Source organism: Idiotropiscis lumnitzeri, chromosome 9, assembly GCF_059441095.1.
Source record: "Idiotropiscis lumnitzeri isolate Australia: NSW breed Sydney's pygmy pipehorse chromosome 9, RoL_Ilum_1.0, whole genome shotgun sequence".
Taxonomy (NCBI): domain Eukaryota; kingdom Metazoa; phylum Chordata; class Actinopteri; order Syngnathiformes; family Syngnathidae; genus Idiotropiscis; species Idiotropiscis lumnitzeri.
Window position 1 is genome coordinate 14346086 of NC_142399.1, and position 14845 is coordinate 14360930.

A 14845-nucleotide genomic window follows, 5' to 3' on the forward strand; every position below is an offset into this window, starting at 1 on the left:
TTATCAAGGCGACACGGGTTGGAAAAACCAAGACTAGATTTCCTTGAGTGAAAAAGTGGTTATGCCACCATCAACAACTACAACCGAAATCAAGAATATTATGTAACTGCCAATGAGTCTTTCACATCGCTGTGGACATTTTTGGAGCCACTTGTCCGGCCATTTGAAGGTTATGCCACAACATGTCAATCAGATTAAAGTCTGGACTACGATTAGGCCACTCCCAAACCTTCATTTTGTTTTTCTGAAGCCATTCAGAAGTTGACTTCCTAATGTCTTTCCAATCGTTGCTGCAATACAGAACCCAAATGAGCTTCAGCTTGAGTTCACAAACTGCCAATCTCCCTCAGGATTTTCTGGTAAAGAATAGAATTAGTGGTTCTATTATTCACAGCAAGTCATCACTCCTAAGTAGCAAAGCAGCCCCAGTCCATCACATTTTTTTGGCCATTCCTGGGGAGGTTCACCACTGTTCCATGCGCTCTCAATTTGTGGATTATGCCTCGCACGTTGCTTCGATGGAGTCCTAACGCTTCTGGAATTACTTTGTAACCCTTTCAAGACTTAACGATGTCAATTACTTTCTCATTTGTTCTTGAATTTCTTTGGGTCATGGCATTTTGTTACAGCTTTTTGACATCTCTTTGCTGACTCAATTTAATCAGGCAGGTTCTATTTAGGTGGTCTTTTGACTGAACTGGTCTGGAAGTGATCATGCTTGGGTGTGGTGAACTGAAAAATGTGATTAGCCACAGTAAAATGAGGCTAAGTACTGTTATCTACTGGGTCAGGCGGCTTTGAATAATTTTTTTCCCCATTTCAATTTATTATAAAAGATGAGTTGGGAACAAAAATGCTTGCAATATCTCATTGGTTTTAAAAGTGAAGACAAGTCGCAATTTTTGGTATTTTATCCCCCAAAAATTGACGCGCATTATTTGCCTTGGCGGGCCACACAGCATGATGGGCCTTGAGTTTGACGACAGCAACTTAGGTTATCTTTGGCATATCTTTACATTTGTTTGATTATTTTAAACAGAGTGAAAATTAAACTGTGAAAAAATAATTTTCAAAGAGGGCTAATACTTTTTCATGACATGCTATTTTTCTTCACAAGTAAGACAACTGCGTGCACTCTTGAATGTCTACTGCATATTAGTGTCGAATGTCTTACCAGAAATGACTTTTCCACGACGACCTTACCCAACTTTTTGAAATTCCAGCACGCTAGGATAACTACGTTAGAAGTGAGACAAAATCACTAGTGGGCATTTTGGTGACTAGTAGGCTCCGGGAGGCTACTGGTGTATGCCACGTTGCTAGAGTGCAGTACAGTAGATTTAATTGTGCACTCGTATTACGGGGAAAAAAAACATTCTTAGCGGAATTCTACTACTGCGCTGAACTGTCTTGCTAGTGATGACCCTGAGCGCACTAGTGAATTGAAGGACCTTCAGCTGGATATGAAGGATATCAAATGCTCCAAAAGCTTTCCATATTGCCTCCTTTAAAGTCGCTTGAGCCAATCATGTACAAACAATAAATTTAATGACAGCATACAAAAATGTACAGAAAATTAAAAAGGAGCAGCATGTGAGGTTAATCGGTTCATCTAACACCTCTCGAACACTTTGTAGAGATCCGGTAAATTGGCGATCTGCAGCACTGTGCCGTCCTCACTGATATGCTTGGGAGGACTGATGAGCGAACGAAAAGCCTTGCAGACGACGTGCTCGACGTTCCATCGCCACGAGTTCAGCTCTGCATCCTGATGTGACGAGAGAAAAAAAAAAAAAAAAAAGGAAAACAGATCAATGATGACCTTTAAGCTACACGTGTTGGCAAGCGCCACGTGTCCTCTGACCTGCGCCTCTCCGGGCTCCGCCTCCAAGATGTATTGCTTCCTTATAGAGTAGAACGCGCTGCACTCTTTGCTGAAACCTCTGAAGCATTCTTTTTCGTTGTCCCAGTTCACCTGCGTGAACCGAAAAGATTTAAAGTGCTGTCATGAGCATCATTGAGGAGTCTTAACACTACTCGGCCGTCACCTCTGTTGCTAGGCGGAGGATGAACATGGGCAGACCTTCCATGACAGGCGTGTACTTGTCAAGCAACAAGGGTAGTCCTTTTAAATTGCCCTCCTGTGGCGCACAATCGTTAAAGCTCAAGCAAATCACAAGACACGTGACGAAGTACATTGTAAATGAACCTCAACCTGATCTATCTCCATGGAGAAATAGTCCTCCAGCATCTCGGCTTTCTTCTTCAGGAAATCCACAATGTACTGAGCCAAGCCTTCTTTGGGTCCATCCTCCTCAGTCCAGCCACTCTCCTCAGAGTCCAAAGCCAACATGGCCAGCTCGTAAAGGGATGCCGGTGGCTAGAATCCCGCAAAGTAGATAACGTTTAAAAAGACGGGAAAAAAAAAAAAAAATCATCAAATCGTGGTCGCTTGCTCCTTACAGATAGTCTGAGTACACCAAAGTTCCCAAAGTCATAGATGAGGATTTGGTAGAAGAGCTCCTGGCTGCAGCAGAGGGGACAATGAGTTGTTGAGTAAATAGGTTTACTGAGTGCGATTGTGCGAGTGTGTGTGAGACCTTAGTGTTGTGGTGTTGAGCAGGTAGAGTTTAGTGTGATGCTGGATCAGAGTCCACTGAGGGTTGACGCAGCCCACAAACGAATGATTCTGCAGCATCTCCTGCAGACCTGGAGGCACACAGGAGAAGAGCAATTTCTTTTTTCCCCGTGTGACAGTGTTGCGCAATAATGTTCACTTGTCTCACATTGCTATTTACATGACCATTAAAAATAAATGGCTCACAGATGATTTGATTAAAAAAAAACAACAAAAAACAAAAACACAAATGAGGCGGGAGTTCGCCGCAGCTGTTTTGTACCTTTGTGTGTGTTGTCGCTAATCTCGCCTCTCAGATCTTTGACGCTGTTTAGTTTGATGACTCGTCTCTTGGGCGTGGCTGCGGCCGTCAGCTCCTCCTCTTGTCCTTCTTCCGTCTCCTCCTCCTGCTGCTCTTTCCTGGGTCGCTTCCTGCTTTGCAAGACACATCCACCCCTTTACGCTCATGTCGAAATTATTTAGGCCAGTTGGTGGCAGTAGAAACCCACTAATATTACATTCAACTCAGCAAAGTGCATTCAAGTGATGAGCAACATCTGCCCATTTTCAATAGCGCTTGTTGAGTTTTATTGCTGACCTGCATGCACACAAGAAGGGAAGGAGTCACCTTTGGATATTCTGCACTTGTTCGCTCTCCTCCTCATTTTTTGGCAGCTCTGCGTCCAACTGGTCCAGGGCCTCCAGCATGTCCACATCATCCAGCTCAACGGTTTTAGACTCAGAATCTGTGCCGCTCTGCCCGGCGGGTTCAGCAGGGGGAAGCAGCTTTTCCTTTGGCTGCAGGAAAGCGTCCAGCTTCTGAGCACGACAGTCGGTTCTCACCATTTGATGAGCGTAGGTGCGCTCGGCAGATTCCGACGTGCTGCTGGATGACTTGACCTCGCCCGCACCACACAGTGGCAGCCCGGGCAGCAATGTCTGCACAGAAAGAAAAGCAAGGCGAGTTTATTCCTCTATGCATAGTTAGCCTAGTGTATGTTACACATAATAGTCATTTTTTTAGCTTATTGTCATACTATCAATAAAAAAAATTGTTGATTATATAAAATGTGGTTTTATGTTTTTCTCTTTATGTATGTGATTCTCAGTCATTCGGTTCTGATAATTCGCAAAGTTTGAAACAAAGCAACTGGAGTCTGCTTAATTAGTTTTTTGTTATTTTCCAAAAATGTGCAAAAATGACTAGGGCAATTATGCTAATATGCTAACAATAAACAGCAAATGCAGTGGGGGAAAGAATCATTTAATCCTGAGCTGAATTTCTGCTCATATAGAATTTACTAGGCTCTATTTTAATGGTTGGTCATTGTAATCAGCAGAATATCAGGCAAAACCTCCCCACCTCACTTCCGAGGCCAGCTGGGATCGACTTCAGCTCACCCGTAACCCGAAAGAGGTCAAGGGCTATAGAAAATAAACCGATGGACAAGTGAAGACAATTTGGTTTCAAGCCAAATAAATATAAAGTTTTGTCCTGTAGAGGTACTCCGCATACTGCCTGAGGACAGCTGGGATAGGCGACAGCACCCCAAGCGAGCGACCCTTGTCAGCAGAAGCGGGACAGGTAATGGATGGATGGAAGGTACTGCTCAAGGTACAAAGCAAACATGGTGCAGCAGCATTTAGCTGTTATGTTGCATGCAGATGGAATGAAATACCGACAGAAGTGAAGTAAGGCCAGAGTGTAAATGCTTTTGAAAACTTCATTCATTCATTTTAAATCAATTTCACAGTATAGTCTTTTACTAAGTTTAGAAATGTACGTGAATTTATTCATTTTTAAAGTCTTCCATTAATGTGTTTAAAGTTGTTAATGTTGACTTCCGAATGTAAATGGTTTTAAATGTTGTGCCGTTGCATGTGTTTTGCACATCAAGTTGCATTGGGTGTGAAATGTGGCGTATAAACGAAGCTGTAAAAAAAAAAAAAAATGTAATAATGTCACGCCGTAGCAAAAACACACATCCATTAGTACCTGAGTGAAGTACGTGCGTGAGGAGTTGGCGCCCAGCAGCTTGCCCTCAATGTGCTTCTGAACACTTTCAATGACGCTGTCCTCGTGCAGGAAATGCACCTCGTGCTTGGTGGGGTGCACATTCACGTCTACATTCTGAGGAGCGATCTCTAAACTGCAGAGATAAGGTCAACAAAAACACAAGGTAAAGACAGTTCACATAAAAAAAAATGTAAAAAAAAGGCAACGAATGTGCGGCAACAGTTTCCTGTCTTGTTCATATGTCTGGTTTTGTATGTCATTTTGTAAAGAAAAACATCAAGTCTGGTTACTTTTGAAAAAAAAAAAAAACGAAAAGTTGAGAATCTGAAATTTTGAGCGTTTGGACAATTTTTAATTAAAAAAAGGTATCCAAAAAATTCATTGATGACTATAAATTATTATCGATTGTGACAATCAATTATTTGTCAATAGATCATTGGACCGCTCAAATCATGTTTAAAATGTATCGTAAATTTTTTTCACTTCGAAGATACCAACCAGTTGAACACAAAAATCACTAACTCGAAAATTTGGCCAGAGGAATTTTTGACCTTTTTTGAAGTCACCTGTGAACTTATTCAATTGCACACCATGTCTCCTTTAAAAGGTGTTGTTACCTGAGATAAAGGAAAGGGTGTGCGTTCTTGGGCAGATACGCGGCATAAACCGTCTCCACTGCTTTCTTCAGCGCACTTGACTCCACCAGACGGTCTAAAAGATCACGAGCGCGATTCAATCTCAATCATTTCATGCGTGAGCAACACTCTTGGCATGTTTTGCACCTACGGTTGATGAAGAGGACCATGATGCATTTCTTGACCGAGTAGTTTGCGTTGGAGATGTAGCCCTTCAGCTTGAAAGCCAGTTTCTGGTCCTCGCAGCCAACCTCGATCAGCTCCCTGAGAACATGACGGACAGTCAACAGCACAGTGAAAAAGTTTTTTTTTCTCGATTGACTAATACCTGCTGACTGCATTGCCAAAAATTCCTCGAATGTTATCCACCACTGACGCGTTGGGCAAAGTCCTCACATCTGCTACCGTCTCTCCTTGCTGGAACAAGACAACAAGATGTAAGAAAAAATATATTATTCACTTCAGTTCATTAGTGAGTTGTTCTCTCACCTTCTTGACAGAGAAACTTTTCCCAGAATTGTGGATAGCATACCTACAAAACAAAACATCAAACATTGAAGATACAAAAAGTGTTAAGAGACGTTACTCTCTGATGTAAAGATCAAGTGTCACGACAGCACCTGCTCACCACCTCTACAATCCTGGAGTACTCATCGCTGGGGCTTTTCAAAGCTTTCCTCCTGGTGGACACGTTGTAGAAGAGATCCTCCGCCTGTGCAAAGAGAGTCCCAATTGTCAGCGCGCTTCTTCTCAACTAGCACAGTCTTAGGCACACAAGCACGATATAATGAGACAAAAAAAGGAGCTGCATCAAAAGTTCTGCCTTTCTGAAGCCAAGAATGATATGATTGACACACTTAAAGGAGGCATTTGTTTAAAAATGTTGTTCCACATGTCGCTAGTCAACCAAAATATTTCAAACAGCTCTCAGTGTGACGCAGTAAAGTTCTGTACAAGGGCAAATTACAACCACAATAATTAATAACAGCACATTCAAGTGGAGTAAATTAAAGATGATAAATTAATGGCCAATGAATATGGACATATTGTCATCACCTTAAAAAAAATGTCAGAATAATTATTATAAAAAAATAATAGTCATATTTTAATATTATTTTTAAAAAGTGACTTAGGGCATTATTTTCGGAAGGTCATGAGATTGAATTAAAATATAATCAACAAAATAACTTCTTTTTACGGTCGCTCAACACTCAAAACAAAAAAAATATATGAATTATAGGCAGAGCATTATTTTGTCCTTTAATATTGGTTTGACTTTACAAGAGAATGAAATATCAACAAAAAACGGCCTATTTTTTTTTTAACATAACATCAATCAGCAAAAATTGGCAGATTTTAAAATGACTAATATTTGTCGATTAAATCGTTCAGTCCCTATTCTAAACAATTTCTGAATAGAAGTGAGTGTAAATGGTTGTTTGTCCGTATGCGTCCTGCAATTGGCGGGCGACCTGTCCAGAGTGTGTCGCCTCTCACCCAAAATCAGCTGTAATGGGCACAATGCACCTGCAACACAGAAAATGAGAAGTACTGCCCAACTCACCAATATTTGTGTTCCCTGGTTTCCAGCGCAGGGTTTTGGAGGGCCTTTTAGTTTCCCATCACTGAAGGTGCCTCTGCAAGTTACAAAAAGCAGCAATGTCATCCAACTCCCTCATTGTGAAGCTTAGCTATGTGGCCATACCTATAGGCGCATTTGGCATCAGCTGTCTTGGTTGTTATGGTTACATGGGCAACGTGGCTTATACTGGCGAGAGCCTGCAAACACATACCAGGGAGATGTATGTATTGTTTTCATGTATTATGGAGTGTCGGCGCTTACTTCTCCTCTGAATCCGTAAGTTGCAATGGCAGAGAGGTCCTCAAATGTCTGCAGCTTGCTTGTGGTAAAACGCTCGCAAACTATTTCCATGTCTTCTCTCTGCATCGCAAATAAAGATGTCTTGGTCAGAGCCTTGTAGGGAGCAGCCAGCGCTTCACGGTAAACAACTGGGTTAGTATTGTTTTGGCCTCGTGAAAGCTGGAGTGCCGTGTGACAAGAGAGACTCAGCAAAGAATGTGACAGGAACAGTTACCAATGGAAATTCAGTTAAAATTCCACCAAATGGAGAAAAAATTTGGACTCGGCTTTAAAAAATGTTAAAGTTATGATAAATGAAAACCTTTCACTTTGTTTGCCTATTGCAAAGTAGTCACTCTGATATTTATATTTTAAGTAAAGTCAATTTTAAATTCACATTGTACATATCAGGCATTTTCTACATACAAGGAGAGTAAATGGACATGGTGATTTGTTAGTCAAGGGGATTTGTTAGAATTACTGGGGGGGGGGGGGGGGTCCTCAGTTTAAAACGGCACATGGGATTATGCAGTTCAAAGTTTCAATTAATATTACACCCGGCAAACCCAGCCCGCCTCAAAATACTGAGAAAATTAATAAATAAATAAAAATCTGACTACATATATGATGAGAAACCTAGGATTACTAATGGTGGCAGATGGCTGAATGTCCCTGGAACGAGACAGTTTGCTCTAATGTCTTGTTTTATGGATTTGATCAATGAAATTGTTGATCAATCAGCAAATTATGACATCGCAATCGATCATTGCTTTTGCATCAAATGTAAAATTTCTGCTTATTGTGACTAGAAAATCCAGTTTCTGTAGAAAGTGCAGGTGAATGTTGGAGCACTGAAGATGAACTAAATGGCCACAAGATGCACACAAATTGAACAAGATGACAACAGAAGTGAATGATTTTGAGTCCAGGTTAAAGACGATGCTGTTTTACTTCATGCTTATAATTAAGACTATATAAAGTGCAGTTGAAAATATTTTTTAATGCAAACTTTAAAAAGAATTAATCATAGCGTGCAAAAGTGCAACCATTCACACCTACGGACAATTTAGTCTCTCATTTGGAAGCATGTTTTCCGAATGTGGGAGGCACATGTTGGCGTCCCATCCGAGAGGCGAGCCTTCATGTGTCCTACCCGAATACCGGTGCCGTTGTCCTGAATCTGCAGCAGCTTCAGTCCGCCGTCTTTAACCGTCACCTGGATGTTCGTGGCCTTGGCATCCAGACTGTAACATTTAAGCACACCGTGCACTCGCTTAGTTCGAGGGACACGTGACATACATTTGCAGCAGGCTCCGAGTGCGCGTCAGTTACCAGTTTTCTATCATTTCTTTCACAGCGTTAGCAGGCCGCTGAATAACCTCTCCCGCGGCTATCCGGTTGACAACCGTCTCGTCGAGCCTCCGGATGACTCCCGCCATCATTGACAGGACTTAACCACTTCAATTTAGTGTGTTAATCGGTTAAAGTCTAGTGGTCATTTTGTTTCCACTTGTTTGTTTACAAGTCGCGATTTGACCAGGAAAGCGGAACTTGCGTACAAAGCGAGAACAGTAAAAACATGAAGAATCTCACTCGTGGGTAAAAGAAAATGCGCCTGTAGTTTCACTGTCTTTGTTTCTTTTGTTGTGAGAAAAGTATTTAATTTGTATTCTCTAGGTATAAACGTTTACAGAGGTAAATTAACACTATTTTGGCCGACAAATGCTTTGGTTTGTTTTTATGGTACTGCTGTAGTGCATCAGTCAAATACCTACACGATCTTTGAAGACACCAGCGCGAACGAAAAATGGGGCGGGGTCTAACGTCGCACCAGGAAGACGCAATTTCCTTTCTCTTCTGGTGCAATTTTTTTTTATCCATACATCCATCCATTATCTGTACCGCTTCTACTCACGAGGGTCGCGGGGGGTGGTGGAGCCTATCCCTTCTTTGGGCAGTTGGCGGGGTACACCCTGAACTGGTTGCCAGCCAATTGCAGGGCACACAAAGACGAACAATATGGGCTGATATTTGTGCCACTAGAAACTGAATATTTGAATTGAAGACTGAATATTTGAATTGAAGACTGGATATTTGAATTGTAGACTGGATATTTGAATTGAAGACTGAATATTTGAATTGAAAACTGAATTATTGAATTGTAAATGGAAAATTGTGATTAAAATAAACAATACATTGTTGTTATTCAATAATTCAGTTTTCAATTCAAATATTCAGTCTTCATTTCAAATATTCAGTCTTTAATTCAAATATTCAGTCTTCAATTCAAATATTCACTTTCTAGTGGCACAAATATCAGCTCATAGAACAACCATCCGCTCTCACACTCATACCTAGAGGTATGCAGTGTGGGAGGAAATCGGAGTACCCAGACGAAAACCCACGAAGACACGGGGAAAACATGCAAACTCCACACAGAATGGCTGGAGCCGGCATCAAACCCACGACCACTGCAGTGTGAGGCCATCGTGCTAACCTGTCGTCCACCGTGCTGCTCCCAAATTTATTTATTTATTTTTTAAATAAATGTCACCATATCGACATACAAACAAGGCACACAACTGTGAAAATTGCACAGTTGACCAACAAGAATCAGGAAAGCAAGAAAATAAAAATGATATGTTTTATACATATGAATATCATCCAGCTTTTATTTTATGGTAATTACATCTAGTTGTGTTAAACAACTCAAGATAAAGCAGTTTTTGTTGGAAGCCACATAGTTTTCAAGTGAGCTAAAATATTGGAACACATTATTAAATTAACTTTTAGTTCATAAGATTAAATATTTGGTGACATACGTCTTGCAATAACTGCATCATACTGCAGCCTCTTTCAATTTTTGTTTGTTTCTGGGGATTTGTTCCTTCAGCCACCTCAGGAGGTAAAATGCATTCTCTGTCGGGTTAAGGTCCTGTGATTCACTTGGCCAGTCTCGGACCTTCCACTTTTTCCTTCCATTTAGTGTGTTTTTGTGTTGGCGGTGTGGGTAATTTTCGTCATTATCATTGTATGTTGCATAATGAAGCTTTTTCCGATTCGTTTGGACCCATTTTTTTTATCTTGGTCTCCTCAGTACATGAAACTTTCTTCCAAAACTTCTTTTCTGTAGTTATTCGCAAAATCTAGTCTGGCCTTTCAAATCTTTTTGCTGATGAGTGGTTCGCATCTTGTGGTATTCCTTGTATATTTCTTCTTTCAAAGTCTTTATTGATGATATGGTAAAACATAAGCAATCTGCTCATTCTGCACGGTGAGTTAGAATGTTTTCTTGCAAACTACGATAGCTGCTAAGGCGGTATGACTTGCTGAACTTTCATCAAACGGGATGACCTCATCAGAATGAAACTCTGAAACGAGACTCCCCTGGGAGAGGCGTAGTTGAGTAATACAATCAGGAGGAGTTTTGGGGATTTGGTGCAGCCCAAGTGAACTTTGGTCCAGCTTCAAGAAAATCATTAAAAGTCATTATTCAAACATGCCATCATAAAGATGATGCAGAATTAGCCTGGGAAGTGGCAGTTTTAGTTTTTATGAAATCCAAATATAATAAATGATTTACATTCATGTTCTGAAGAATATGGATTTTAGTTTCCGCTGCTTTATGAACACCATATAATAAATATGGCTTAAATTAAAGAGTTTATGTAGTCGATAGGTTGCCCTTAAGGCTTTTAAGATTGAATATGCTGACTAAAATGTGTCATTTTTGCAGCTCAGTTGCACTGAAAAAAAAAAATCTATAGCGTACTGTACTCATTAACATTCTACTTCAAGTGCATTTTTTCTTTTTATGACATTACATTCCAGGTTGACGTCTTCACAGGTTCAGTTTAATCGCTTCAGTTAGTAGAAACAGTATCAGCATTCCAAGGGATCACTTTGAACACCGACTTGGCACAGGACACTTCTTCCGCAGCTTGTTGCGCTGCTTTTTGAGCCTTAGTTTCAGTACAGTCAATAAACAAGCCTCTGGGAAGATGCACGGCATAACCTGAAAGGTCACTGAAAGTATGAACGGAGCCATTTTCAAGCGTAACATATTAACGTCTCTCCATTGTTATGCTTGCTTTGGCGTGTTAACTTTTGTTGCTTTCAAAAAACATGTGCCACAAGCATGTTAAGTACTGTGAGTGATTCCAGAATGTTTGTGTCATTTATATCGGCCTGATTGTTGATAGTTCAACATGCACTTTCGTGATTTACATGGGCAGTACAGACGGTGTGCTAGTTGTTTGCTCATCTGCCTCACAGCCATGAGGTCTCGGGTTCGTAATTCAGTTCTGGCCAACTTGTGTGGAATTTGCATGTTCCATCAAGGTTATTAAAAACTAATGACAAAATAAAATTTAAAAAAAATGTCATTAATAAAATAAAAAACAAGAGTTCTTTAAAAATGCTAACTAATTGAAACTATATTCTCATTTATAAATCAAAATATTATAGTACAAAAGTCCTTTGTTTTCATCTTTGACAATTAATTCCATACATAATCCTTCCTGTTTTATTTAAAATCAGGGCTGGGCAAAATACGGCCCGGAGGCCATATCTGGCTCGCAAACAGTCTCTAACCGGCCCTCACAGTGACCATAAAATCTAAGTAAAACATAAAATGTGCAGTTGTTATTTTGAAAGTTTTGCTTTTATTTTATGAGGGCTTCAGTAAGAGTCTGGACTAGAAGACTGATATGAGTTGTCACTTGGTGCACAAATTTAATGTTAGGATTTTCTAGGTGTAAAGATGGAATTTTAATGACCACTTATAATTAACTTCACTTAATTAACAATAATATAGCCAAAGTTGAGGTTGGCATGTAGACCTGGCCCTCAGCAAGTGTTCCATTTTATCATGCGGCCCCTTTGCAAAATTAATTGCGAATCTCGGTTTTAAATGGATTTATTTTGGTGTCACTAAAAAGCCAAATGGAAAGACAAAAGAAGAGTCGGAACTCTTGTTTACTTCATTACACAATACTTTGTGACATGAGTCACTGATGGTGTCGTGGTACACTCGCCTGACTTGTGTGCGGGCGGCGTGGGATCAGTTCCCGTTCTGTGACGGTGTCCCTGTGTGCCCTGCAATTGGCTGGCGACCAATTCAGGGTGTAGTGCATCTTTCGCCCATAGTCAGCTGGGCTAGGCTCCAGTACCCACGTGACCCTGTACAGGAGAAGCGGTGTGGATGATGACACATGACTTAGTGACATTTTTTGCACTACGCATATACACCATACATATAAAAACGAAATCTAATAATAAAACGAATTAAAAAAAAAACAACCCAAAAGGAAACCTTTTGGAAAAAATAATGGCTCCCAAACACACAGAATTACGAAAACAAATGTGAAAACTAAATAAAAAATTTCTCAAATGACCCTGGCTTCCTTGGGTTTTCATCGAGTACCCCTGCGTCTTCCAACGTTTCAAAAACATGCAGGTCAGATTAATTGAAGGCATGAAGTTGTCCATAGGTGTGAATTTGACTGGCTGTTTATTCGTGGTCCTAACATGGACAAACAATATAGAAAATGCATGAATTGAATCTTTGCATCGAATGTGCATTGGAAGGAATTGATGAGCATCCTGTTCCTGTCTTTGACTTAGTGGAAGAAGAAACATTCCGGAAAACAGATGCATCCACAGGATGCGCCTCAAGAAACATTACAATGGAATAAAATCAAGTAAATTTGAAGGAAGACGTCACTGCTAAATATAATACTATGGACTGTTTATGTTATCAGACAGTCAGTATGACATAAAAGTTAATCTCTCATCGTTGTTCCACCAAGTTAGTGTTTACTTTTGGAAAGTCTGTGAGAGGTCACAAGTGGTTGTGTAAAGTCCTTTTTTTCTTTTTTTTTCCACTGTTGCAGCTATGTCATTGTTTTTCTTTTTTTTTTACAAAGTGGCTGCTTTAGCTCACAGTACGAAAGTACAAAAGCCACACCTACGATGGTTCGCCACTTGTGATGACACGCATTTCCAAGCATGGACGTTTATATGATTGCACCCTAACACGGGGAGAACAACAAAAAGTCACATTTAAAATGTTTTTGTTAAAATGTTGGAATAGAAAAGGATCACAGAATGAATCGTTAAAGATTAAAATAAAGAAAGATATTTTTCAAGAAAGATTAAAAAGCAGGTAAGACATCCTCAACTTGGCATCATTCCACACTTTCATGCTATTGAGACTGATACATGGTTGACATACATTCCACACTAACAACAGCCTTCACAGTGTAATCTGGTTTCACATATGATTTTTTTTTTAATCCCTTCCGGTGAGTAAGTTGATTTTATTTGATTAAACACCTCCAGGTTCATCTGTGGCCCGATCCATCACATCACATCTCTTGACAGTAAAATGCAGTATCATAGAAACGACAGATATTTTGGAAATGCAGTCATGCGCAGAATTTGTTATGGCGTCTCCAAATGACACACATACAGTTGATGTGTCGGTGTTTCTTCTTTATGAAGAGGCTGCTAAAAGTTCAAATATGTGCAGGTTTTGAGTGATTTGTTCAAATGCACCTTTTTCCATCATATGTGAAAAGAGTTTGATTCCTTGCGTTTCTCTGCAATCTCATTTCATCAGAATGAAAATTTTATTTGTGGTTAGGGTGGTTGAAGTCATGTGGTCAAATGAAATGTATTCGGATTGGACATTGGTCTGTTCAAATACATCTTGGAGAGTCACATTTATGTTGCCATGCATGTACTTGTAAAATCCCATCAGATCAACTTACAACTTGTTTTTGCCTGACTCGGTTTTTAATCCTCAAGAGCCCAGACCGAGACAGTCACATTTTTTTCTCACTGATTTTATGTGATAAATGTTGAGCCATGGTATTTGTACTAATTGGAAGTGTTATGATTCGTCATCGCCAGTGTTTAATACAGGCTAATTTGGCTCATTAGACTACGAGTGTTGTAGTGTTTAGCAGGTCTGTCTAACTTTTTTTTATAGGTTTGCTAGGGCCTTCTTCTATTGAGTGATTTTCTGCGTGTCTGGCTTCCTCACATATTCCAAAAAGTTAAATTAAGAACTCCAAATTGCTCGTATGTGTGAACCTGAGTGTTTGTCTATACGTGCTCTGCGACTGTCTGGATGCACCCCGCATCTCGTCCAAAGTCAGCAGGGATAGGCTCCAGCTCATCCATGTCCCGAAGTGCTATAGAAACTGTATGGATGGACGCTGTGCTCTTGTCTGAATTCCACTTTCTTTGGCTCTCTATCAGAGCATAACCTCATCTCCTCCAGGAGAGCTCTTGTGCTGCTGCATGAAAAGCTTCACCCAGTAATGAATTTCACAGCTGCTGTGCTTCCTTTTCGCTTTTGTTTTCCAAAATTACATTTCCTACAGTCGCTCTAAAAAGCACCAGAAATACGTCATGCAATTACCGCCCTCTATCAGTAATGAATACTTTCCATAGAATGACGACAGTAGACCCCCTGACCAAAGATGCACGAATCTAATCATAGTGACGTTAAAAAAAACTTGCAGTGTTCACATTGTTTTAACAATCATGTGAGGCTTGATATTTCCTTTTCACAGTTGTTTATGAGGCTTCCTTGGGTATGTTGAGAGAAAAAAATGGCATTATTTTTATTGTTATTAATTTTATTATCCATCCATTTACGATAGCATTTGTCCCAATTAGGATCACAGGTGCTGAAGACTTGTTGA

General features: G+C 40.2%; 1 protein-coding gene across 4 annotated transcripts; it reads right to left on the reverse strand.

Annotated features, from left to right (window-relative positions):
* Nucleotides 1-1531: 1531 nt before the first annotated feature.
* On the reverse strand, nucleotides 1532-8952 carry mlh1 (mutL homolog 1, colon cancer, nonpolyposis type 2 (E. coli)). Of its 4 annotated transcripts, none has more exons than XM_088305473.1 (19): nucleotides 8463-8952; nucleotides 8284-8374; nucleotides 7113-7211; nucleotides 6975-7048; nucleotides 6834-6906; nucleotides 5890-5981; nucleotides 5759-5801; nucleotides 5598-5686; nucleotides 5421-5533; nucleotides 5252-5345; nucleotides 4614-4767; nucleotides 3246-3556; nucleotides 2901-3049; nucleotides 2601-2709; nucleotides 2464-2527; nucleotides 2216-2380; nucleotides 2049-2141; nucleotides 1865-1975; nucleotides 1532-1768 (listed from the first exon to the last, which is right to left on the reverse strand). In XM_088305473.1, exons 1-19 carry the CDS (start codon nucleotides 8570-8572, stop codon nucleotides 1613-1615), a joined length of 2190 nt encoding a protein of 729 aa, XP_088161599.1. In that variant the 5' UTR covers nucleotides 8573-8952; the 3' UTR covers nucleotides 1532-1612. The 4 variants fall into 4 exon arrangements, with proteins under 4 accessions (XP_088161599.1, XP_088161598.1, XP_088161600.1 ...); XM_088305472.1 differs by having other exon boundaries at nucleotides 2901-3052; XM_088305474.1 differs by lacking the exon at nucleotides 8463-8952 and having other exon boundaries at nucleotides 2901-3052; nucleotides 8190-8331.
* Nucleotides 8953-14845: the final 5893 nt, after the last annotated feature.